The 27858-nt window shown below is 40.4% G+C and overlaps 1 protein-coding gene and 1 long non-coding RNA gene across 3 annotated transcripts in view; one reads left to right on the top strand and one right to left on the bottom strand.

Moving 5' to 3' along the window:
- LOC117203093 (uncharacterized) overlaps positions 1-27858 on the top strand; it is a 250390-nt gene that overhangs the window by 77107 nt on the left and 145425 nt on the right. The gene's annotated exons all lie outside the window — the stretch shown is intronic.
- FAM216B (family with sequence similarity 216 member B) lies at positions 7540-14377 on the bottom strand. Its single transcript, XM_004274561.2, has 3 exons — positions 14273-14377; positions 11729-11849; positions 7540-10020 (listed from the first exon to the last, which is right to left on the bottom strand). The coding sequence occupies exons 1-3, from the start codon at positions 14375-14377 to the stop codon at positions 9803-9805; spliced, it is 444 nt and encodes a 147-aa protein (XP_004274609.1). The 3' UTR covers positions 7540-9802.

Here is a 27858-nt window from a genome sequence, read left to right as displayed (position 1 = left end):
TCCCTAGGACCTGCTTCCTCACCGACACTCAAGAAATGTTTGGTGGTGGATAAGCTAGAATAAAAAATAGGAAGCTGCTTTCGCTGGTTTTTATGAAACTGGATTCTTTTGCCGTTAATGAGCATAATCAGAATGTCATTCTGAGCAAAGCTCTGATTTCCATGCTTCCCTCCTCTTTGGAAACATTTTATTCTTTGGAACCTGCTGTGGGCATGCTCATAAACAGGACTGCACACGGGGTTCTCTGCCAATGCATTTGTTTGTGGTGGTACAGGCACAGCCATGAAGGTGTGGCGTTGTCTTTTTGCATCCAAGAATGAAGGCAGTCAGTTAAAACCCTGATTTATTTATATAAATAAATATAATTTCCTTCCATTGAATATCTTGTTCAGAAGAATTCTGTTAATATGATTTATCACAATGAACAGCATGGTTCCTGCTTTAATTGATTTATTTTTTTCTCCATATAAAATTTCCCCTGTATCTCTGTTCTGCACCAACTTTTATTGTCCTTTTCACCCCCTCCCCTGCCCATATCTGTGTTGGCTCTAGGGACTAGATTTTTTATACAGTCTGCATCCTAAATCATTCATTTTCTCATCCCTTACATTTACTGAAATTAGCATGGCTTTTAAACCATTAGTCAAAAAAGAAGGGGCTTCTTTTCTAAAGCTTCCTGCTGTTCTTTGTGGATGAAACAGTTGACATTTTGTTAAGAGATTTTTGTCTGACTTCAATTCTCTAGCTTTAATGTATTCTTAACAGTTATAAATGGAATGGTTTGTCCTAAATGGAAGTATATCTATGGTAGCATAGTTATATCCAGTCTTTAAAACGGATCATTGCATTTCACACATGCTATAGAATCTTGAATTTCACCTTTACTCATGTCAATTTCTTTACTAAAAATGACACTGTTGCTCCAAATTCCTACCTCAATGGATTGGGTATCTCACATTGTGGTAGTAATTGTTCATAAGTACACATTTTATAACATGTACTAATAGAGTAATAAAATATGTTGCAATAACAATGTGCTCTGCCTGATAGAATTTCATCATGAGACTCCATTAACACATTCAGCTGGTATCAGCTTTTGAAAATGCCTTCCATTTTGGTGGAAGAGAGATACTCTGTGTAAATGAATGGAGAAAATGGGATTCAAATAGGAATTTCCAGGAAGGCTGAGTAGAATGAAAAAATACGGAAACTTGAATGGATGCTGACCAAGCATTTTTTGACATTGCTTAAAAATCTGAATTCATTCTGGCTCCCTGTACTCTCCTAACACCAGTCCAGCTGCCCGCCTCATGCCTGAATGACACTGCCTTGCTAAGGTCACCAGCAGGCTCTTAACTGGACACCCCAGTGGTCATATCTCAATCTTTATCTTCCTCATGCAGGCATTAGCTCTTCTCTTTCCAGTTTCCCTCTTTTTTTGGCTACTTTCTGAAGGATCCTTTCAAGCATGACACACTGCACACTCCTGCCCCATTGCCAGGGTCTGTCCCTGGCTCTGTTCTTGCACATCTGCCCTCCATCCCTGGGAATCTCCCCTCTTTTCTGCCTCTTCACTGCCCCCAGGATTGACTTCTCACTCCATGGCAATACCCTTGAGATGCAGAGACCTCAAACTCAACTGGCCCAAAGCCAGACAATATTTCACTAGCTCTCAAATCAGCTCTTTTTCTGAGGGCCATTTGCCCTCAGAAAAAATTTGGGTTTCCCCTGTGATACCCTCATTCTCTTCTGTTACACCAGACAAAGTCACTGATTCTTCAGTCACCACATCTTTTGCTTTTGTTCCCTGTATTTCATTCCTGAGTTTAGTCCTCCTCATTTCTGCTCCTGGAATATTGGGACAGATTCCTGAATTGTTTCTCTAATTCCTTCCTCTTCTTCTCTGTTCCAACCTGCTCAGTATTGGAAATCGGTCCTCCTAATGTGTACTCAGGCCAAGCTCCTACTAAAAACAACTCCAGTGATTCCCTATTGTATGCTAATTAAAGTTCATTAAAATTTATCTACGACTGGGCTATAATTTCTTCCTAGACTTATTTCCCATTACTTGTGTTTATATATGCTCTGCACTTCAGCCAGAGCGTTGTGCTTGTAAACATAATCATTAATTGCTGATAAACATAATCATTAATAAATACTATTCCCACTAGCTCTCAGGTACTGCAAATATGTGAACATATAAATGACTAAATAGCATAAGAACTGCCTGATATAGCCCATCTCACCATGAGATATTAATCATAAAATTATAATTTTGAAATAATATGCAAAGTTTTTTTTAAAAAAATTCTTTACTTGTTCCAGTTATGTAGGTTATCTTAAGAATTGTGGTCAATTCTAAAATGACTTTCTCTTTTTGTGTATGCCTGTGATATTGTGATTTATAATAAGAAATGTACATTTGGTCTTCATCCTTTTTCTGGCACAGAGCTCCTAAAGCCCTTGGAATTTCCTGTGATGAGAGCAGTAAAGGTATCTTTGGTTATGTTAATGAGGTGATTTTTGGAAAGTACCCAAGGAGCCTTTGGAGTCAATCTTGTGATTAGAAGGTTGGAGCTTTCAGTTCCACCTGCCCGTCCTCCAGGAACGGAGAGAGTGGCTGGGGATTGAGTTCAATCACCAATGGCCAATGATTTAATCAATCATGCCTACTTAATGAAACCTCTATAAAAACCCCAAAGGACAGGGTTCAGAGAGCTTCCAGGTTGGTGAACATGTGGAGATGCAGGGACAGAAGTACCTGGAGAGGACATGGGAGCTCTGAGCCCCTTTCTGTATACCTGGCTCTATGCATCTCTTCCATCTGGCTGTTCCTGGATTATATCCTTTTATAATAAACCAGTAATCTAGTAAGTAAATATTTTCCTGAGTTCTGTGAGCTGCTGTAGCAAATTAATTGAACCTAGGGAGGGGTTCGTGGGAACCTCTGATTTATAACCAGTCAGTCAAAAGGGCAGGTAACAACCTGGATGCCTTGGGATTGGCATCTGAAGTGGGGACAGTCTTGTAGGACTGAGTCCTCTACCTGTGGAATCTGATGCTAACTCCAGGTAGATAGTGTCAGAATTGAGTTGAATTTGTGGGACAAATTCCAGCTGGTGTCTGAGAAGTGCTTGGTTTGGGGGAAAGTCCCACACATTGGAACTGGGAGCTGAATGAGAATACCCTTCTCCTTCTTTTGGAAAAGTGCCTGACAGCTTGAACATTAACACCTGACTTTCTCTCCCAAAATGAAAGGCCGTTTAACTTACATAGATCATACACTTCTCAGCTTTTTCAGCTCTCAGACCCTTCAGTTAGGAAATGGAGCCACATTTTACACCTAGTCCCTGACTTTTACACACAATCTGGCCCATCAGCAGCCTCCCCCTCCTCCCTACCTCCCCCTAACCCAATCTTAGATGTGCTTCAAACAGACCCCCTGACTTATGGGACTTTACCCTCTGATCTTTCCTTATTTACATAAATACACAATGCGACACATACTGTAATAGCTGATTGAGTTTAAATAAGGAAGATATTTACAATGGTGTGATATTTTTCCTTATACAGAGCTGGGCTTCTGAAACATCACTGACTTTCTATGATACCTTATCAAGTCATTTTGATCATTCTTCTGGAGTCATTAGATTTTTTTTAAAGTAGGAAATTTCTTTCTCTAGAATCTTCTGTTTATAAACAGGTCCTCATTTCCCCTCAGGTCTGTGCTGTTCCATGAGCCAGAGGGGTGCTTGGGAATTCATACCATGTAGCATCTCATTGTTTGGCTTGGTTACAGTTGGGTAATTGCCTCTGACACTGCACCTAAGCTTTGATTTTCAAAGCAACAGGGATTTCCTCTCCTTCTGACCTGATGGAATCCATTGTGTAACTGGCACAGTATGAAAACCCTAATATGAGAAAAATGGAGGACAATTCTCTGGAGGCAGACAAGGGATTGATTTCTAACATAGGGATTGATTACATTTCAGACAATGGACTATAAGGGTCTGAATGCTGATATAATGGTTTCTTCTACAAGCACTGATGCAATTAACAACTCATTTTAATTGAGAAGGTACAAAAACTCTTGGACAGGTTCCTATAGCCTTCGTCACAAAATAGGTAATGGGAGAGAAAATCAAGTCAGGATTCATTTTCGTGGAATTGTAAGGCATATACAGTAATACCAGGTCTAGGAAAACTAAATCATTTTTGTTGATTCAAGTACTGTTATACCATTGATTTGACCTAGCTTTGAGTAAAAATAATAAGCAGTTTATTTACATGAGTTACTGAAGGTTACTAAGGGGATACTTCCCTAACTCCAAAAGTCTCTCTCATCATGGAGTCTTGCCCCTAAATTTTTGCTGAATTTGCCAAACAAAAATTCAGTTTATTAAGGTTAAAGCATTATGTCTACTGAGGTCACTCCATAAGTGCAAAGGGTTGTTACACTTAAGTAATCATAAGTATCACCTGGGATGCTATTGTTCAGATTCTGATTCACTGGGTCTAGGATGGGACCCAAGAATTTGCATTTTCCTTAAGCACCCTCAGTGAGTCTGGTATATGGATTGTATTTTGATTAATACTGCTCCAAATGTATAGATTATATATGAATTACATATTAATTATTAAATCTCTTAGGCTTATCTGAAATTACTTTTTCCTCAACAGCATGTTGGAGGATTTGGACAAAAAACAGCCAAGTTTTGTCACGAAACCAAATTTGGGTCCGCTCACCCATGTGCACTAAATTCCATCTACTGCCACCGGGTTGTGGTGAAGGAAAGTGCAGCATTTATTGCAGGGTGCCAAGCAAGGAGTGCTCAAAAGACCTGAACTCCCTGATGGCTTTCAGGGAAAGGTTTTTAAAGACAGGGTGAGGGAAGGGGGTTGTGGAGTAGACATTCTTCTGATTGGTTGGTGATACAGTAACTGGGAGTCAGCATCATCAATCTTCTGGTTCCAACTAGTCTGGAGTCTGCATCCTTGTGGGCAGCATACAGGAGGCTAGAGATTTTCTACAGCATGGGACAGTTGTCTGAGAAGACAGGCTCAGACCAGATGTCTAGGCAAGGAGCCCTGACTGGGTGTTCAGAAGTCAACATAAAGGTATTGGGTGCGTGTGGCAGACAGCAGAGCCAAGACTAAAGTACAGCAATGAGGTGTCTAGGTAGGGACTACATGGGATTCACACGCAGGATCATGCAAGAACAAGTGTTTCTTTCAGTTTTGCACCCCAGGCACCTCACTCAACTTACCCTAGTCTTGGCTTCGGTAGATAGCTTCTTAAATGGTTCCCAGTGATTTCCTGCCCCCCCAACCCCAATTGTGGTATGCCTGCCATTGTGTAATCCCCTACCCTTGTGTGTGGGCTGGACCTACTGACTTGTTTCTAAGTAGTAGAACATAGCAAAGGTGTTGGCATGACACTTCCAAGATCAGTTATAGATGACTGTGACTTCCACCTTACACACCACTCACTCTTGCTCTCTTTTGTTTTTTAACTCAGATGAAACAAGTTGCTGTTTGTGACTTATTGAGGTGTATTGATATTTCTACCCTATTGAGGGACCTTTATGGCAGGAAACTGAGGGTGGCCTTCAGACAACCCCCAGTAAGTAATTGAATCACTGAGTCCAACAGCACCCAAGAAACTAAGTTCTGCCAACACCCACAAGTGTGAGCTTGGAAGTAGATCCTTCCCTGGTTGAACCTTCAGATGAGACCAGAGCCTCAACTGACACCTTGATTGCAATCTGTTAGAGACCCTGAGTCAGAAGCCCCAGCTAAGCCATTCCCAGATTCCTGACTACAGAAACTGTGAGATAGTAAATATTATTGTTTTAACTCACTAAGTTTTGGAGTAATGTTTTCTGCAGGAGTAGGTAACTAATACAGTGCTTAAAAGATTTTGGTGGTGGTGGTGGGGTGCTGGTTGCTGAACCTGAAGAAAAATGTAAACAAGGAAAATGAAAAGGTACTAAGGACACACTGAACCACATCATGGCTTTGACCAGGGGTGGTCCTTTCTGCAGGGGTTGCTTCTTTTTCTTCTTCCTCATCTCCTCCAAACCCTTCCTCCTTTAAAATAAGCTGGAAAGATTGGTTCTTAAACTTTGAAATTTCTGCTATTAAATCTTCATGATTATTGCCATCACCACCCTCATGTCTATCATGACTTCTTTCCCTGAAATTTGCCATGATTCCCAGTAGGATTGTGACCATAACTGATAGTGACGGTATGTCCCACTTATCCAAGTTCTCTTCTGCCCAGCAGCTACAGTCACTAAAATACAAAAATTAAAATGTCTGACATCGCAAGGGTATAGAGCAATGAGAACTCATACGTTGCTAGTGGGAATGCAAAACGGTGCCACCACTTTGGAAAACACTATGGCAGCATCTTATAAAGTGAAACCTAAATCTACCATAAGACCCAGTAATCATATTTTTAAGTATCTACTCAAGAGAAATAAAAACTTATGTTCACATAAAAGCTTACATTAAACTGTTTATAGCAGCCTTATTTGTAATAGTCCAAAGCTAGGAACAATCCAAATGTTCATAAACTAGTGAATGGATAAGCAAAGTGTGATGTGTCTATACAACGGAATGCTACCTATGCAACACAATGAACCTCAAGAGCATCATGCTAAGTGAGAGAAGTTGTATACAAAAGACTGTCTACTCTGATTCCAATTATGAAAGTTCTAGAAAAGGCAACTCCAGTGATAGAAAGCAGATCAGTGATTATCATGGGCCAGAGTTTGAGGGAGGAGATTGTCTACAAAAGGACACAAGGAAACTTTTAGGGTAATGGAAATGTACTATATCATGATTGTGGGGGTGGTTTCATGACTGTATGCATTTGTCAAGACTCACTGAACTTTAATTGACTGCATTTACTGCATCTAATTTGTACCTCAATAAAATTGTTTAAAAGAAGAAAAATGCTAAGTGGCCACATAGAGTAAAGAATGAAGTAATTCAAGTTCTTTTTCTTGTCTTTACGGTGGTGGTGTAACCATTGTTCATTCAAGAATACGTAGTACCACAGTGGTTGGAGATATGTGAGCTGATATGGTTTTGAAGTTCTCTGAATTACTTTCCATGAGGAATAAAATGATTATTAAAGGAAAAGCAATAAGAATGTGTTACTTTGAAGCTTACATATATATTATTAAAACTCAACGGTAACTTCAGCAATTATTTAGACCCTAGGCCAACAAAAGATTTTTGGTAGAGGAATATTTCATCACTCATATTGTTTAGAATTGCTGGCTTATGGTGATAATAGAAAGCAGACCAATTTTTTTTTTTATTTTTTATTTTTTGCGGTACGCGGGCCTCTCACTGTTGTGGCCTCTCCCGTTGCAGAGCACAGGCTCCGGACGCGTAGGCTCAACGGCCATGGCTCACGGGCCCAGCCGCTCCGCGGCATGTGGGATCTTCCCGGACCGGGGCACGAACCCATATCCCCTGCATCGGCAGGCGGACTCTCAACCACTGCACCACCAGGGAAGCCCAAAAGCAGACCAATTTTTAATGAGCTTTATTATTGTTTTAAAATCCTTTCCAGACAATTCACCCCTGTTGCTGGCACCTGGATGAGCTGCTCCTGTGCACTTAATAAACTGCTTGTACTCCTCACTAGTAGTTGCAGCATCCTGGGACCCTAGAATAATAGCACAAATTCACAGGCCAGTCTGATTTGCAAAATCTTTCAACATTTTATAATTATTCAACAAGTATTATTGATTACCTACCACAGACCAGATGCTGTTCTAGGTACTAGTAATTACACTGAAAATAGTCAGTGATCTCAAGGACTTTAAATACTGATGGTGTCCACTGACATTGTGAAGGCAAGCAATAGAGTCTCCAACAGGTCAAAGTAGTAGAGTTTCCTAAGAGTCACAGTTTGTCCTTTGTTTCCCTTTGATCATCTTTCTTAGCATCCTTCCAGGTGAGCACCTTTATTCCAGCACCACAACCAATCATATTCCTCATAAGCTTTGGGTGTGGGGCTCAAGAGGTAGGCCATTATCTTCTCAGAAGGGAGATCCAACAAGTGGGACCTTCTGCACCAACTTAGATTTATTTGTTCTTTTGTGCCTTGTAATATTCACCTGACAATTAGCTTTCAAAATCCTCTATTGGAAACAAGGTACTTCTGAAATTTTTGTTATAGGGATGCAGCTCAGAATTATAAGTGGCCTCCTTGATATTCTGCATCAGTAGCTAAGGTTTACACAGCAAATATCTGTGCCCATCAAGAAAAACGTCTATGATAAAAGCGATGCAAGAAGTTCAAAAGGATAAAAGCTCCATTGTGGGAACAATGTGAAGGTTAATACAGGCCAAGTTAGGTCGACCACAAACCTCTATTCCTTAAGAAGGCTATGCTATCGCCCACCCCAGTTTCATTTGATTTTTTTCTTCTTTTAAGCCTACCTAACAATTCTTAACTTAGAACCATAGGGCTGCTTAGAGTACATGAATTGGGGCCCGGATTTACAGAGGTCAAGAAGCTTCTTTATGATTAAGTGAATGAACCCAGCAACATCAGCACTGGCTTACCCAAGTCTTCCTGCCAACCATGCACCCTTGTCCCTCCCAAAGAAAAGTAAATCAGATATCACAGCCGGTACTGGGAGTTTTCAGAATCTCATAAGAACTTTTACATCTTCTGTGTTAATAGTTGCAGAGAGAAGATAATAATCATCAATGAGGTTTTTTTTCTTCTCGTAATACTGCAGCATCTTCCTTTCAGATCAGTGTTAGCATATTCCTTGTCAAGCAAGTTAATATTCCGTCTCAACCAACTCCTTTTTAAAGTCTCGACAAAGTCATTGTATGATTTGAATGAGAGAAGAGGTTGAACATTTAGAAATTAGATGAAGAAAGGCATTTTTAAATTTTGACTTTCTGTGAGCTCTGGTTACTTATTTTTAACACAAAAAAATCACTAGTGATGTAACTAACATAATTTGTATGATGATCTGACTCACTGTTAATTGCGGTTTTTGCATATTTGTGTAGTCTTAAAACCATTAAGGCCAAAGAAAGGTTGGACTTGAGATCCGTTCTTTGGGGCTATTTCTTCTTCTGCTGAGAATGTATCTTCAGCTGCCAGGGGGAAGATGTGTGCATGAATCCTCTTACCTGTGTCAAGGTCAATTACAGCTGTGTAGAATGAACTGAGCTGTAGCAGGTTGATAAGTCCAAGTTTCAAGAGGACACAAAGTGACTGAGTTAGGCAAGAACCAGAAGATTTGGGGCCAAGTTTAATGCTGTTGTTTGATGGGCAAGTTGAGAGCAAGGAGGCCATGGGAAGGTACAGTCCAGTAGCTGCTGAGATGTTATGGTCCAGAAGCCCTATGTGCCCAGTGTCCCGTCTGTGTTGGTTTGTGTATTTTCAATATGCACAGTAGGGGGCTTGCAAAATATGTTCACCCAGTGACAGAGGACCTGAATCCTCTGGTCACTTGTCCCCTTCCACTGTTCTTGGGATTTCTCTGGGATGTTCTAATTCAAAGGAAGCTTTTACTTTGAAAGCTTCAAAAGTCATTTTACTCTACAGATTCTGTATAGAATGAGAGGCTTGCTGACTCTTAGCTCCCATTGCTCTTAAGCCACTCAGCTTGTTCTTGCTAGTAAAATGTATGTGAATTGGAGAGATTATTTCTAGGTATGGTGTTTGTATTAGATGTTATTCTTTGATTCATTCCTATTCAACAAATATGCACTAAATACTCACTAGATGCCAGGGGTGTATGGGTGAACCACTTGTTCAGAGCTTGTGCAAAGCCTTGGTCCTGAGGGATCGGAGCCCTGTGCTTTGGGTCCTGAGTGGAACCACAAACACAGGTAGTGCTGAGGGCCGTGTTCTTATCCTGCCTGAGGCTCTCTGGGAGATGGTTCTATGACAACCTGCCTTGGCTAAGGCTCTTTTGGTTGAATCTCTAAGTGAGGCAGCACAAGCCAGGGCCTCCTGTTGAGTAATATAGCCTGGAGGGAAGAAATGAGATAAACCTCAAAGTCAACAGTTTTACAAAACAAACAATTCTGCAAATATCCACATCTGCACAAAATCCCTTCTACTTTGTAGGGCAGAAGCAATTAGGTTTAGCACACTCAGATTGTATACTTTTTCAGGATATGAAGTATATTTTTCTTCTATTGCATTTCTCATTTAATAAGTTAATAAATAGTCATTGATTAACACAACAAATTATTTGGAGAGGGACTTGAGCCATGTGGAATCTTCACATGAATTGCTTATCTTCAATATCAAAACTTTCTTCAAATAGAAACAGATATATTCAGTCTCTCTCTGTTTTTAAAGTGTAGTCTGCAGACCACGCACTACAGAATCGTTGGCTGAGGCCACATTAATAATGCTTTTTAAAAATGCAGATTTCTGACTCTATTCCAAAGAACTTCTGAGTCAGAAACAGAGAGTTAGGCCTGGAAGTCTGTATTTTAATAATATAGACAGGTGGGTTTTACGTGCTCTAAATGTTGCATATCTCTGTTTACGGTTTCATTGGCCTCTATGCAATTTTACTCTACAAACAAAGCTACCAGATGATGCCTGTGTAACCCTTCAGTTCAAGCATGGGGACCAGGCTAAACCCTGGCTCTGCCACTTACTAGTTGCACGACCCTGGTCAAGTTATTTAACTTACTCATGTCTCAATTTCCATTTCTGTAAAATGTGAGTTATAAAGGCACCATGTAGAGGTGTTTGAGTTTTAAATAAGACAATACATGTAGAGCACTTTGAACTATGCCTGGCACGTAGGAAGCCCTAATAAAAGGTAGCTATTGTTGTTATTGTTCTTGATATTAAATCATTTGCAAAAACCATGTTTTCCTTTTGTGCAAATACAGGAACAATACTAATAAGGTTGATGTGCTAATGCCAAGTGAGTGTTTACAGAAGAAAGGACCTGTTGGAGTTAGAAGAGTGTAATAAGGGGGAACCGGAGACTGAAAACATCTCCTGGAAGAAAAGAGATTTAATAATAACTACACCTTTCTGTAGGTTGTTGCTTATGGTCTGTGAAAGTTTTTCACAACCATTCTTTCATTTGTGGTTCATGAAATCCCATGAGGTTGGTGGAAGAAGAGAGATGGTAGAGTATGGGGTGAAGGTGCGTGGTCTTTGGAGGGTGATGGTCCTATCTGACATTTACTATCTGTATGATCTTCTTCAAGTCACATAACCTGTCTGAGCTGCAGTTTCCCACAACAGTAAAGTGGGGGAGAAAATGAAATATTCTATGTAGGGCTCGTAGCACAATGTTGGAAACATGGTAAATACTCAATAAATATAAATATTATTGCTGTGAGTCAAACAAGCCTTTGAACCTGCATAACCAGCAATGGGCTGAGCTGTGGTTTGAGCCTGGACCATCTGCCTAAGCCCATTGCCAGTTCTACTAGATCAAGTTCTTGCAAATCTCAGAGAGTTGTTGACATTTTATAACAAACCATACTCCAGTTTCTTTAAGTCCTCTTAATTTCCCCATAAAACCTTGCTTTTTATTGTCAGAGATAATCATTTTTAAATTGACCTGCCAACCATGCTGATGAAATATCAGGCTGACAGAGGTCATTCTACTTGAACTATTTACCTGGAAACTTGACTGCCAGCTGCAACATACGAGTCCCTTCCTGAGATGCCTGGTTCGGGTCAGGTAGTTAAACTCACCAAGCAGCTGCTGTTGCTGAAGGCCGTGAACATAGCAGGTCTGCAGGGCCACCCACTGGGCCCTGGGATTGTAAATCCTCATGCTGCTGTAAAAGTAGCGCTGCTGCCCTTGGGTTAGGTCCTGTCAGAGGAGAGCAGTTGATTTTGATGAGTCGGTGGAATTTGATAGGATTAGAGTGGGATGTATTCAAAGCTGACTTCCACAGAAATAAGGTGCTTCTCTCTCTCTGTCTCTCTCACCTCCCTTAGTTTACTTAAACAGTCTTCCACTGACATGTGTAGTGGTGAAAATGAATTAAAAAAAGATTCTAGGTAAGTAGGTCAAAGTATTGGGCTGAGGGAGATCCAAGGATTTTCAATATCTGATAACTGTACTGATCTCTTATAATCCTTGTTGAGGAAGGTAGGCTATGAGAATCTACACAGGGCCTGAAGTGTGCCAGGCTCTGGAGGGTAAAAGAGAACTTTCCACTGAGAGTTCTCAGTGAGCGGGGGAGAGAGCTAGGTAGATAAGTAGATGGGTAATGTGATAAGGGTGCAAGGTCATTAGTGAAAAGGTGCTATGAAAACAGAGAAGGAAAACAAGCTCTGTGTTAGCAGTCAAGGAAGCTTCCTGAAAGAGATGACCAACACATCTGAGTCTTCCAGGTAAGGAGGGATTCCCTAAAGGGACTAGAATACTAGTTCTCAGAGGGCATCAGCATCACCTAGAAATCTTTTAGAAATGCAGATTCTCAGGTTTCACCCCAGACCTACAGAATCAGAAACTCTTGGGGGTGGGGCCCAGCCCTCTGGTGCCCTCCAGGTGCTTTTGATACACGCACAGTAAAATTTGGGGACCACTGGACCAGAAGGAAAAGAAAGGCTGATTAGAGGGAGAAAGTGGTACAGATTTTCTTATGGGACACAAAATATCTGAATATATTGGGAACTAGACTTTCGGCATTTTTTTTACTTTAATCAGCATATAGAGTCTGAGCTGGAAAAGCCTCTAGTGTAAGTAAGGCAGGGGAAGATCATGGAAGCCTTTTCTGCTATACTAAGGGTTTAAAGATTTTCTTTTATATGAGGAACATTGGTCTTTATTTAAAGCAGTGGTTATCAACACGAGTGATTTTGACCCTGAAGGGACGTTTGGCAATGTCTGGAGAAATTTTTTGTTGTCACAGATGGTGGGAGGGAGGATGGATGCCGCTGGCATTCAGCTGGGGAGAGGCCAGGGAGGCTGCTGAATAGACTACGGAGCATGAGACAGCCTCCCAGGGTCCTGCAACCAAGAATTACTCAGCCCCAAGTGCCATTCTTTAAGCTGACCAGATCTGCATTTTACAAAGATCGCTCTGGCCCTGCTGTGGACAATGGCCTCAAGGGAAGACAAACCACTGGTAGGGAGACCATTTAGGAAGCTACCATCTAGTGCTAGGGAGGAACAAGAAGGGCTGGACTACAATTACTTTTATATACCTGATATACCGTAAGTGCTCACTGTATTGAGATGGGGAAACAGAGGTAGTGGCATCAACATTTTAGAAAAATCAAGATAAAATAAGTTCCCCTTAGGCTAAAAAATTCAAAACAATGACAGAATTTCAAAACTAGTTGATAACCGTGTAATACAAACTAAACTTAAGATAAATACATATAAGCTAAGTGAATTTTATCTGCTAGAAATTTTGTGTGAAGTTGACATCTGTGAGTCAGAGTTTTTTGGTGTCTAGAGACTTTAAACTTGATATTAAAAATATGTTCAGAGGGAAAGTAGCTGAGCCAAGTACTTCACACTTTGAGACATCATTTCAGCTTTACAGTTTCTGAATTAGATGTTTTAAAAGATAATATATTTGGGCTTCCCTGGTGGCGCAGTGGTTGAGAGTCCACCTGCCAATGCAGGGGACACAGGTTCGTGCCCCGGTCTGGAAAGATCCCACATGCCACGTAGTGGCTGGGCCCGTAAGCCATGGCCGCTAAGCCTGTGCGTCCGGAGCCTGTGCTCCACAACGGGAGAGGCCACAACAGTGAGAGGCCCCTGTACGGCAAAAAAAAAAAAAAAAAAAAAAAAGATAATATATTTGAAGAAGAGAATAGATCCCTAAGTAAGACTTTTCAAATGATTGAGAACAATATAACAGGAAAATTGCAAGCCATTTCAAGAGCAAATCTCCAAAGTGCAATGGAGTTTCCATTATGTAAGATAAAGCTTTAAAATTTATGGTTTTATTTTACAAGGGAAAAGAAATGCCTAGTTCTCTTCCTTAGTAGAACTCTCAACTTCCTAAATGAGTAGTAACAGATAACATTTTTAATATTCTTACGCTGTTGCTTAGCCTTCCTTGAGGAGAAGGAAGAGCTCCTGATGTGGGATGGGTGTAGAATTAGATCATCCAAGTGCTCATTCATTCTCTCACACACATGGTAGACATGCACCGAGGGCCTCGGTTGGGCCCAGTGTTTTCCCTAATGCGGGTAAACGAAGAGCCAAGAAGTCCTCAACCCTTGAAGAAGAGACAGAAAATGTCCCTCCATCTGTGAATAATATGCTTGTACCTTCAGCAGTGAAGTATCAGAGACAGAGTGAGGGACTCGAATGCAAGGAATCTGTGGAACATTCCATAGCTTTTGTTGTCTTTTCTGTTTTCCTCCCATCTTCATCCTGTACCTCCAAGGAACAACAAAGCATAACATAAAATTTCATTTTGTTCAACCAATTTTGGGGATGTACATAAGTAAGTAAGCAGGCAAATAAGTAAATAAATAAATAGATAAATATTATTTATTTCAAGGGATAAGACATTTTCTCAAATGTTTCCATGGAATTAGACCTCACCAGACTTCGTAGTTCTCCACTTTTCCCAATTCTCACCCTTTACTTATCAAAGGAATAATTCAGAGCCCTTTGTCTTTCTGCTTTACTCTGCCTTTGGAACAGGTGGGTTGTAGAACCACACCAGGTCATAACAGTTATTTCTTGATAATTTTAAAGAATAATTATTGCTTCATCCGATTCTAAAAGTAATATATGTCATTTTTGAAAATTTGGAAAAATTTAAAAATTGAAGAGGAAATAAGATCATCCAGGGCTTCCCTGGTGGCTCAGTGGTTGAGAGTCCGCCTGCAGATGCAGGGGACGTGGGTTCGTGCCCCGGTCCGGGAAGATCCCACATGCCGCGCAGCGGCTGGGCCCGTGAGCCATGGCCGCTGAGCCTGTGCGTCCGGAGCCTGTGCTCCGCGGCGGGAGAGGCCACAACAGTGAGAGGCCCGCATACCGCAAAAAAAAAAAAAAAGATCATCCATAATTTAACAGTGCATAGCTATTGTTGGCATTTGATTGATTCCATTTTATAATTTTTCCCCATGTACATCGTGTGTGATTTTAGAACAGGGAGATCATTCTCTATGTGTTATGCACCTTCCCAGAACATTAAATATCCTTTGAAAATATGATTTATCTTGACAGTATAGTATATCTTTACATCACTCTCCATTTCTTGCACATTCAGATTTGCAATTTTCTAGCCTTGTAGTGTAAAAGAAGCTATTAAATCTAGCCATGCTTCTAACCTGACAAAGATACAGAATGAAGGAGCCACATCTGCTATAAGTCTCGTTTCCTTTCCATGTAATTTAGGGTTTAGAATCTGAGGTGTATAGCATAATTTAAAAATTAACAATCAAGGAAGAATGGACATATTGGAATAGGGTTGCTAAGGCAGAGTGGAAACCCCTAACATTTTCTCCTCTGCTCACTCCTTTGCCCTTGTCAACAACGCCTACCTCATCAGGTTGATTACCTGAGAGGTTTTTAAAAATTTATTTTATTGAAGTATAGTTGAGTTACAATGTTGTGTTAATTTTTGAAGTGCAGCGAAGTGATTCAGTTATACATATATATACATTCTTTTTCCTATTCTTTTCCATTATGGTTTATCCCAGGGTATTAAATATAGTTCCCTGTGCTGTACAGTAGGACCTTGTTGTTTATCCATTCTATATATAATATTATTAACTGAGATTTGAATACAGAATGCTCTCATTAGGCCAGTTCCTCTTCTCTCCTCTACCCTATTGAATGCGCTTAAGAAGGATTTTAATGCATGAGAAAACTCTGGTTCTGAGTTCACAGAGCTAATTGCTCAGATCTTCCAGAAGAGAAATTTATAGGAAAACATCAGTCAACATCTTTGTGTGTCTTGTTTCCACAATATAAACTTTAAATTAAACTATAAATACTGCTTTCCTTCAATGTGCACTCCAGAAACCATACCAACCAAGATATACTCTTTTAATATTGTCCATGATAGAAGCCTACACTCTATCCTGTAATCAAATCATCTCAGTATTCCTCTTCCCATTTTCCAGATCTGTAGAGCAGAACATAAATATTCTTCAAAGCTGGGAAGATTTCTTCTCTCCTCAGACAGCGTAAAGAAATGACTGATGATCTTTCTTGGGGCGGCAATTCATGTGTGATTTTCTTGGACTGTTGCTGAGGAAATCCATCTTACCTACTCAAGTGGTCTGTACTTGATAAAGTTTGATTAAAATGCTTGCAGAATTCAGGGAGGAAATATCTACCAAAAAAACTTATATCTGAAACAAAAAGACAGATTTGTTTAAAAGAAACTTAGCCTGTATTGTAATCTCCCCTTTTTTAAAGGCTGGTATTCATATTCAATGTAGTTTTCTTGCAAGGTCCCTTTCTTCATGCAGTGGTGGCGGTAAAATTCAGTTTGTTGATAAGCTGATATCCAAACAATGTCATGTGATGAAGCAAAGAGCTGGGGAAGTTTGGCTGCATGCCTTTCCCTGCTTCTGGACAGCATGCAACTGCACAGTTTAATCGTTTTTCTTCCAAACTTTGTATCTAATCAAGTGTCGACTTTTAAATGTACCATATCTGCGTTATATGCAGACATGGGGGAGAAAAGTGCATGGAGACAGACACTCTGGCCTCTGCCGCCGCAGGCTCGCCATGCATGGAGACAGAGAGGCTGAATATTAAAGGTCAAGAAATCCATCAGGGCAACAGGCCATTACATGTGTTCTTCTCAGATTTGGAGTCAGTAACCGCCATCCCCGTTGCTCAGAATGATGAAGGAATAATTCCTAAATATAGAGGTACAGGCATACATTTGACTGTGGTAATCTATGGAGTTGTCCCATATATTAAGATATTGTTCCTTTCTTAATTTTTGGAGGAGTATGATATTCTCCATATTTGATCTTGAATAGAGGCCTCATGATAATGAACTTATGGCACAAGATTCTTGCTCACACTGATGTCATCAGCATAAGCCTCATTTTAACCTGACTCATGAGAGCAATCTTATCCCTTCCTCTGGGCTAGCATTATTATTACAGACTTCTTTCTTTCTTGAGAATCTGCTCTCTGAATGCTACATTATCTGTAAAAATGAAGAGTTCCTAGGGAAAATGGAAGAAGAAGTACCAAAAGAAAACCACAAATTGAAAATTCTTAGGAGACTAAGGGGAAGAAAAATATAGGGAGATAAAAGTGATGAACTGTATAGCTTAAAAAAGAAAGGACTCAACACACAAAAAAGTTTGCATTTTTTCCCAATAATTTAAATGCAGACCTTCTGGGGAATAAAACTGGCACAAGTAAGTGTCTGTAAATGCCAGTGAATACCACAAAACCTCTCAGATCTGGATCTCAGAGGTTGGTGATTCTCTACTGAGAAATAAAGAACAGTTGTCTGCAGAGTTGGCATTGTCAGTTGAGTCTCCCTTGAATGTTTTTCCAGGATATGATGAAATGCCTTCTAGAGCAAACCACATCTGCTGACTGTTACACACACATGCTGATTCATAACAGCATGCATTACTCCCTGCTCAGTCAGGAAAATAGAAACAAATCTAGGTGTTTGACAGAGAGGGAATTGAACATAAGGAATATAAAAGTTTTGGAATGGGCTGTACAGGAGCAAAACAAGAAAGGTTAGCTTATCCAAAGATTGGCAATTGCACTAAACTACTACCACACCGAGAGCTGGGGGACAAAAGCGAAAATGATTTCACCCAGAGTCCATGAACACTGTGCCATTGAGGCTGCTTCTGTTGGGACATTGCTGCCTGAGTAGCACCCCAGGACCTGGTACGCACCTGCTATTCTTGCTTCTGTGTTCTTTCCAAAACTTTAAATATTACTGTTGCTATCACCACTGTTATTGCCTGGCTGCTACTATTGCTGATGCTGCCACTGTTACAGATGCAAGCAGAAACCATTCTCCTTCTCCTTTCCCCCAGCCTTCCATATCCTGCATCCCATTGGATGCCAGCTCGTGAGGAATTCTGCAAAATGTATTTTGCAGTCTTCCCACTACTGTGGTAAAGAGAAGGATATAGAAGGGTAAGCGTGAAGCTGAGTGATAATGGACACCACATACAGCCAATGTTTGCCTAATACCACTAAAGTTTGGAATTTTGTTAGAAAAGACAAAATAAAAGATAATTAACTAGCTCTATAGATGGTATCAAAGAATGAGGTGTAAATTTTGGGACAATAACTTAAGACTTAGGAATGATGAAAAAATGTATATCATCAATTTTGGACAAAGAAATTGTCTTCTCAATGACTAGCTAGACTTTTCAAAGAGAATTAAAACTGACTACCAAAAAAAAAGTAGAAACACCCATCATATAATTACTATAGAAAATATAATTTTGACTAATGAGGAAGGTGCATACAATTTCATAGATGAAACATTGGTACAACAATGGGACACAATGCTTAAGACATTGGTATGTCTACATTCCAGTGCTTAGAACATGGGTCATAAAGTGTTTTTATAGAATAGTAGGGTAGATATGACCTCATGGGCATTACCAAGTGAGAAAAAGGGACCCATGATTGGAATCCAAGATGAGATTAAACCCTAATTCAAAGAATCCAGTCTGCTAGAACAAGAGGCAGAGTATCACTGTATATTACAGAGATAAGTACTTCCCAGGAAAACCATGAACCCAAGAGGAAATTATCTGCTCATATCCTTCTGCTCCTGCTTCTTCTCCAGGATCCTTTAAGCTGCAGGGCTAATTCTGCCAGGGGATAACTCTGCCAGGCACAGATGTCCTCCCTTGGCTACCCCAAGCCCTCAGAGGGCATCAGTGAACCATAATAAAGTGAAAGAAGTATCCTTCCCCCCACTCGGTGCTGCTGTTTATCACTTGGACTCCTGAGTGTTTCCATTCAGAGCTTTCACAGTCTTTGTTGGACTTTCTTTCACAAAGAGCTGTGTAGTCCATTGGGCGCAATCCTGTTTGGTGGGGTTTTTCATGGAGGCTGATTATTCCTCTGTTATCTTTTGTTTTTTTCATGCCATCTCTTCACAGAAAACTCCTATTTCTCCAAGATGCCCAAACCAAAGCTCTTACACATACCGACCACTTTAGGGTCACTGGTCTCAAGAGAAAGAAAACTAAGAATCCCGGTTTGAGCTGTAAGAGCCACTTTCAGTGAGTGAAAACTACTTTGGACACTTAGAAGCAGTGATTAGCAGCAAAGGAAAAGCTGGGTATGGTCATATATGTGCCAAGGACTTTGGGAAAACAGATTCATAAAGTTCAGAAAATAATCTAAAATGGAATAGAACTCAAGGAAATACCCAGAGATTTAACTTTGACTCTATAATCCCAAATAACTCTATGGAATAAAAAGGTAAGAGGTCAAAAGGAACTAGAGTAGGTGCCCTGGGTACTTGTAGACAGTTCTAGACTCAAGGGCATGTTATTTTAAAAAATTCTAAGAATTTACAAAAATGTCTTTTTCACTGGGGATTAGCGCTGGTCCTCTGAAAACAGATCCTATGGCATAGCTATTAAATAGTAGAGCCAGGACTCAAACCCATGGTTACCTGAAGTCTATCATTTCTCCCCTTGGACTCCGGAACTAAAAGGGAATTCAAGCAACATATATGTTGCTGTAATAGAAAATTATTCCTCTTATCCAGCCATTACCCACAGACAAAATTCATGCATCTTGATTCTTTCTGTCCTTGGAGTATATTTCATTTCCATCTTGAATACTACTTGGTTGAACAAGGGGAGGCTTTAGTTTCACAAAGACTTATGGTCATAATTCTGGAGCAGGATATTAGTCTTATTATACTGCATCATTGACCTTCTAATAAGGCTCCTGGAAAGGCTTCATGGAAATAGGTGTCTAGCTGGCCAGTCCCATCAGCCCTCAAACCGGCCCAGTCATTTCCCAGTTCACAGAAGATGTGGGTGTAAAGCTTAGGTCCTTACCCAGGAAAACACTCTTTGCATGTATTCTGATTTTTTAAAAAGTGGACTGAATAAAAATACTACCTATCACTTGACAGTGAATTAGTAGAGCAACTTTCATTGAGATATAATTAACATATAATATTAGTTTCAGGTGTACAACATAATGAGTCTATATTTGTATGTATTGCAAAATAATCACTACAATAAGTCTAGTTAATATCCATCTCTATAAACATTTAGAAGATCAATACTGACAGCTATGTTTTGAACAGTCATTTCCTTTTTTGTTGTTAGTAGGGATAGGATTCTGAGACTTTTAGATGTTGTAGACCTGGTATTTCTGCAATTAACAAGGTGCCTTATGAAATCCTCATGGACAGATAAGTACAATTTGAAACTTGTTAAAAAGTAATACTAGAGGGGCCAATTAAAGGGTCAGTGACAACCTAGATAGGGTTTTGGTGTCATGCCCTGATCTCTTCCACAGTTTTATCAAAGTCTTCAATGAAGACATAGTAGGCAATCTTACTAAGTTTTCAGATGACAAAGATCTAGTTTCCAAATGACAGAAATCTATTCAACAGGTGGGATAGAAAACATAGTGGATGGCAGAATCAGGACACAGAAAGATCTTGACACGTTAAAGTGACGAATTGAATCTAATAGGATAAAATGTAATAACAATAACAACAAAAATTATATTCTGCATCAGAGTTTGATTTCTAGTTGGAAAAACACAGAAATAGAATTTGGAGTTTAGTAGCAGTTTAGGCATAGGGAAGTAAATGCAGAATGAGGCTGCTAGAGGGATTCATGAGTGTGTAGGCTACATCAACAGAAGTATAGTTTCTAAAATAAGGGAGAAATTGGGATTGCCCTGGTGCGCTTTGTGCTGCAGTGTTGTGTCCACACAAGGGACATAGGCAAGGTGGAGTGTGTGGCTAAAACAGAGGAGCTGTGTCATAGGATGAGCTGGCACATGCATAAGAGCTATTGAATCTGGAAAAGATCTATGGCAGAAGGGGGTGGGGTGGGCAATAAAGCCTCACAAAATATTTGAAGGGCTCATGTGTTAAAAAAAACTTCTGGACAGCCATCCCCCCCTTTGCAGGAGACCCTCCAACACTAGCAGATTAAAAGCTAAAGAGAAGGGAGGGACCTTCAAGATGGCCGAAGAGTAAGACGTGGAGATCACCGTCCTCCCCACAAACACATCAAAAATACATCTACATGAGGAACAATTCCTGCAGAACACCTATTGAACTCTGGCTGAAGACCTCAGACTTCCCAAAAGTCAAGAAACTCCCCACGTACCTGGGTAGGGCAAAAGAAAAAACAAAAAACAGAGACAAAAGAATAGGGACAGGACCTCCACCTCTGGGAGGGAGCTGTGAAGGAGGAAAGGTTTCCACACACTAGGAAGGCCCTTCACTGGCTGAGATAGGGGGTGGGCAGGAGGGAAGCTTCAGAGCCATGGAGGAGAGCACAGCAACAGGGGTGCGGGGGGCAAAGCAGAGAGATTCCCGCACAGAGGATCAGTGCCAACCAGCACTCACCAGCCCGAGCGGCTTGTCTGCTCACCTGCCAGGACGGGCGGGGGCTGGGAGCTAAGGCTCGGGCTTCGGAGGTCAGATCCCAGGGAGAGGACTGTGGTTGGCGGTGTCAACACAGCCTGAAGGGGGCTAGTGCACCACAGCTAGCCGGGAGGGAGTCCGAGAAAAAGAATGGAATTGCCTAGGAGGCAAGAGACCATTGTTTCAGGGTGTGCGAGGAGAGCGGATTCAGAGCACTGCCTAAACGAGCTCCAGAGACGGGCGCGAGCTGTGGCTATCAGCGCAGACACCAGAGATGGGCATGAGATGCTAAGGCTACTGCTGCAGCCACCAAGAAGCCTGTGTGCAAGCACAGGTCACTCTCCACACCTCTCCTCCTGGGAGTCTGTGCAGCCCGCCACTGCCAGGGTCCCGTGATCCAGGGACAACTTCCCCGGGAGAACGCACAGCGTGCCTGAGGCTGTTGCAACATCACTCTGGCCTTTGCCTCCGCAGGCTCGCCCTGCATTCTGTACCCCTCCCTCCCCCTGGCCTGAGTGAGCCAGAGCCCCCGAATCAGCTGCTACTTTAACCCTGTTCTGCCCAGGTGGGGAATAGATGACCTCAGGCGACCTACATGCAGAGGCAGGGCAAAACCCAAAGCTGAACCCCAGGACCTGTGCGAACAAAGAAGAGAAAGGGAAATCTCTCCCAGCAGCCTCAGGAGCAGCGGATTAAATCTCTACAATCCACTTGATGTACCCTGCATCTCTGGAATACCTGAACAGAAAATGAATCATCCCAAAATTGAGGTGGTGGACTTTGGGAGCAACTTGGGGTTTGCTTTCTGCATCTAATTTGTTTTTGGTTTTATGTTTATCTTAGTTTAGTATTTAGAGCTTATCATCATTAGTAGAGTTGTTTATTGATTTGGTTGCTCTTTTCCTTTTAAAAAAAATATTTTTTTTTTCCTTTCTGTGAGTGTGTATGCATATGCTTCTTTGTGTGACTTTGTCTGTATAGCTTTGCTTTTACTATTTGTCCTACGGTTCTGTCTGTCTATTTTTAGTATACTTTTTAGCACTTGTTCTCATTGGTGGATTTGTTTTTTGGTTTGGTTGCTCTCTTCTTTCTTTCTTTTTTTAATTACTTTTATTTTTAATAATTTTTAATTTTAATAACTTTTTTTTCTTTCATTTTTTTCTCCCTTTTCTTCTGAGCCGTGTGACTGACAGGGTCTTGGTATTCTGGCTGAGTGTCAGGCCTGTGCCTCTGAGGTGGGAGAGCTGAGTTCAGGACATTGGTCCACCAGAGACTTTCCAGCCCCACGTAATATAAAACGGTGAAAGCTCTCCTAGAGACCTCCATCTCAATGCTAAAACCGAGCTCCACTCAATGACCAGCAAGCTACAGTGCTGGACATCCTAAGCCAAACAACTAGCAAGACAGGAACACAACCCCACCCATTAGCAGAGAGGCTGCCTAAAATAATAAGGTCACAGACACCCCAAAACACACCACCGGACATGGTCCTGCCCACCAGAAAGATGAGATCCAGCCTCATCCACCAAAACACAGGCACCAGTGCTCTCCAACAGGAAGCCTACACAACCCACTGAACCAACCATAGCCACTGGGGGAAGACACCAAAAACAAAGGAAACTATGAACCTGCAGCCTGTGAAAAGGAGACCCCAATCACAGTAAGTTAAGCAAAATGAGAAGACAGAGAGACACACAGCAGATGAAGGAGCAAGGAAAAAACCCACCAGACCAAACAAATGAAGAGGAAATAGGCAGTCTACCTGAAAAAGAATTCAGAGTAATGATAGTAAGATATCCAAAATCTTGGAAATAGAATGGAGAAAATACAAGAAACGTTTAACAGGGACCTAGAAGAATGAAAGAGCAAACAAACAATGATGAACAACACAATAAATGAAATTAAAAATTCTCTAGAAGGAATCAATAACAGAATAACTGAGGCAGAAGAACGTATAAGTGACCTGGAAGATAAAATAGTGGAAATAACTACCACAGAGCAGAATAAAGAAAGAAGAATGAAAAGAATTGAGGACAGTCTCAGAGACCTCTGGGACAACATTAAACACACCAACATTCGAATTATAGGGGTCCCAGAAGAAGAAGAGAAAAAGAAAGGGACTGAGAAAATATTTGCAGAGATTATAGTTGAAAATTTCCCTAATATGGGAAAGGAAATAATCAACTCCAGGAAGCACAGAGAGTCCCATACAGGGTAAATCCAGGGAGAATCATGCCAAGACACATATAAATCAAACTATCAAAAATTAAATACAAAGAAAATATTAAAAGCAGCAAGGGAAAAACAACAAATAACATACAAGGGAATGCCCATAGGGTTAACAGCTGATCTTTCAGCAGAAACTCTGCAAGCCAGAAGGGAGTGGCAGGACGTATTTAAAGTGATGAAAGGGAAAAACCTACAACCAAGATTACTCTACCCAGCAAGGATCTCATTCAGATTCGACGGAGAAATCAAAACCTTTACAGAGAAGCAAAAGCTAAGGGAATTAAGTACCACCAAACCAGCTTTACAACAAATGCTAAAGGAACTTCTCTAGGCAGGAAACACAAGAAAAGGGAAAGACCTACAATAACAAACCCAAAACAATTAAGAAAATGGTAATAGGAATATACATATCGATAACTGCCTTAAATGTAAATGGATTAAATGCTCCAACCAACAGACATAGACTGGCTGAATGGATACAAAAAAAAGACCTGTATATATGCTGTCTACAAGAGACCCACTTCAGACCTAGGGACACATAGGACTGAAAGTGAGGGGATGGAAAAAGATATTCCATGCAAATAGAAACCAAAAGAAAGCTGGAGTAGCAATTCTTATATCAGACAAAATAGACTTTAAAATAAAGACTATTACAAGAGCCAAAGAAGGACACTACATAATGATCAAGGGACTGATCCAAGAAGAAGATATAACAATTGTAAATATTTATGCACCCAACATAGGAACACCTCAATACATAAGGCAAATGCTATCAGCCATAGAAGGGGAAATCAACAGTAATGCAATCATAGTAGGGGACTTTATCACCCCGCTTTCACCAATGGACAGATCATCCAAAATGAAAATAAATAAGAAAACACAAGCTTCAAATGATACATTAAACAAGATGGACTTAATTGATATTTATAGGACGTTCCATCCAAAAACAACAGAATACACTTTCTTCTCAAGTGCTCATGGATCATTCTCCAGGATAGATCATATCTTGGGTCACAGATCAAGCCTTGGTAAATTTAAGAAGATTGAAATCGTATCAGGTATCTTTTTGGACCACAACACTGTGAAACTAGATATCAATTAAAGGAAAAAATCTGTAAAAAATACAAACACATGGAGGCTAAACAATACATTACTAAATAACCAAGAGCTCACTGAATAAATCAAAGAGGAAATCAAAAAATAAGTAGAAATAAATGACAATGAAAACATGATGACCCAAAACCTATGGGATGCAGCAAAAGCAGTTCTAAGAGGGAAGTTTGTAGCAATACAGTCCTACCTCAGGAAACAAGAAACATCTCAAATAAACAACCTAACCTTACACCTAAAAGAGTTAGAGAAAGGAAAACAAAAGAAAACCCCAAAGTTAGTAGAAGGAAAGAAATCATAAAGATCAGATCAGAAATGAAGGAAACAATAGCAAAGATCAATAAAACTAAAAGCTGGCTCTTTGAGAAGATAAACAAAATTGATAAACCATTAGCCAGACTCACCAAGAAAAAAGGGAGAAGACACAAATCAATAGAATTAGAAATGAAAAAGGAGAAGTAACAACTGACACTGCAGAAATACAAAGGATCATGAGAGATTACTACAAGCAACTCTATGCCAATAAAATGGACAACCTGGAAGAAATGGACAAATTCTTAGAAAAACACAACCTTCTGAGACTGAACCAGGAAGAAATAGAAAATATAAACAGACCAATCACAAGCACTGAAATTGAAACTGTGATTAAAAATCTTCCAAGAAACAAAAGCCCAGGACCCGATGGCTTCACAGGTGAATTCTATGAAACATTTAGAGAAGAGCTAACATCTCTCTTAAATTCTTCCAAAATATAGCAGAGGGAAGAACACTCCCAAGCTCATTCTATGAGGCCACCATCACCCTGATACCAAAGCCAGACAAACATGTCACAAAGAAAGAAAACTATAGGCCAATATCACTGATGAACATAGATGTACAGATGTAAAAATACTCAACAAAATACTAGCAAAAAGAATGCAAGGTTCCTTAAAAAACTAAAAATATCACTACCATATGACCCAGCAGTCCCACTACTGGGCATGTACCCTGAGAAAACCATAATTCAAGAAGAGTCATGTACCACAAGGTTCGTTGCGGCACTATTTACAATAGCCAGCATATGGAAGCAACCTAAGTGTCCATCAACAGATGAATGGATAAAGAAGATGTGGCCCATATATACAATGGAATATTACTCAGCCATAAAAAGAAATGAAATTGAGTTATTTGTAGTGAGGAGGATGGACCTAGAGACTGTCATACAGAGTGAAGTAAGTCAGAAGGAGAAAAACAAATACCGTATGCTAACATATATATATGAAATCTTAAAAAAAAATGGTCCTGAAGAACATAGGGGCAGGGCAGGAATAAAGTTGCAGACATATAGAATGGACTTGAGGACACAGGGAGGGGGAAGGGTAAGCTGGGACGAAGTGAGAGAGTGGCGTGGACATACATACACTACCAAATGGAAAATAAATAGCTAATAGGAAGCAGCCATATAGCACAGGGAGATCAGCTTGGTGCTTTGTGTCTGCCTAGAGGGGTAGGATAAGGAGGGTGGGAGGGAGAGGTAAGAGGGAGGAGATATGGGGATATATGTATATATATAGCTGATTCATTTTGTTATACAGCAGCAACTAACACAACATTGTAAAGCAATTATACTCCAATAAAGATGTTAAAATTTTTTCTGGTTTTATTGAGATACAATTGACATACATTACTGTAAAAATGTAAGGTTTAGGGTTTCCCTGGTGGCGCAGTGGTTGAGTCTGCCTGCCGATGCAGGGGACACAGGTTCGTGCCCCAGTCTGGGAGGATCCCACATGCCGCGGAGCGGCTAGGCCCGTGAGCCATGGCTGCTGAGCCTGTGCGTCCGGAGCCTGTGCTCCGCAATGGGAGAGGCCACAGCGGTGAGAGGCCCTTGTACCGCAAGAAAAAAAAAAAAATGTAAGGTTTACAGCATAATGGTTTGACTTACATGTTTTGTGAAATGGTTCTGCAGTAAGTTTAGTTAGCATCCATCATCTCACATAAATACAATAAAAAAAGAAAGCAAGAAAATGTTTTTCCTTGTGATGAGATCTTTTAGGATTTACTGTCTTAGCAACTTTCATATATGACAAATAGCAGTGTTAACAGTAGTCATCATGCTGTACATTACATCCCTAATACTTCTTTATCTTGTAACGGGAAGTTTGTACCTTTGAACCACCTTTCTCCAATCCCCCTATCCCTGCCCCCAGCCTCTGGTAACCACAAATCTGATCTCTTTTTCTATGCGTTTGGTTGGGATTTTTTGGTTACTGTGTTTTTGTTTTGGTTGGTTTTCGGAGTCCACAGATAAGTGAGGTTGTACAGTATTTGTCTTTCTCTGTCTGACTTATTTCATTAAACATAATATCCTCGAGGTCCATTCACGTTGTCTCGAATGGCAAGATTTCCTTGTTTGTTTTTTTTATGGCTGAATAATATTCCTGTGCATACATATATATACCACAACTTCTTTATCCATTCATCTGTCAGTGGACACTTAGGTTGTTTTCGTGTCTTGACTGTTGTACATAATGCTGCAGTGAACATGGGGTGCAGATAGCTTTTCAAGTTAGTGTTTTCATTTTCTTTGGATAAATACCTAGGAGTGGAATTGCTGGATTATATGGTAGCTCTATTTTTAATTTTTGAGGATCCCCCATACTGTTTTCCATAGTGGCTGGTAAGGAGATAGAGGAACATGAGAGACCTTGGAAGATGGCCAAATCAAAAATTAACTTCTACTACACATGGAATATTTCACTGTGGACAGTAGGTGCACACTGAAAGTGAAGGAAGATTCTCTGAGAGAAATTAAGCTTTGTACCCATCCATGTGGTTACAGGGAATATAGTTCCCTAGAGGACATCCTAAATGCTCGGGTATCTGATGAATTAGCTGGTAATGCTGACTGTATCAGCCAGTGAACTCACAAACAGCAACGTAATACATGACATCTATTCACAAACCAGAAATAATTCTGTGAATTGTCAA

Source organism: Orcinus orca, chromosome 18 (assembly GCF_937001465.1).
Source record: "Orcinus orca chromosome 18, mOrcOrc1.1, whole genome shotgun sequence".
In the NCBI taxonomy this organism is placed as follows: domain Eukaryota; kingdom Metazoa; phylum Chordata; class Mammalia; order Artiodactyla; family Delphinidae; genus Orcinus; species Orcinus orca.
This window is presented reverse-complemented; position numbering and strand designations above follow the sequence as displayed.

Excerpts from the sequence above, each read along its gene's own strand:
- FAM216B (XM_004274561.2), bottom strand. The coding sequence starts at position 14,377 with ATGAAGATGGGAGGAAAACAGAAAAGACAACAAAAGCTATGGAATGTT. Across the intron at positions 11,850-14,272 it reads CTGATACTTCACTGCTGAAG|GACCTAACCCAAGGGCAGCA; the intron begins GTACAAGCATAT and ends CTCCTCTGACAG. Across the intron at positions 10,021-11,728 it reads TCAGCAACAGCAGCTGCTTG|GCTATATTACTCAACAGGAG; the intron begins GTGAGTTTAACT and ends TCTTCCCTCCAG.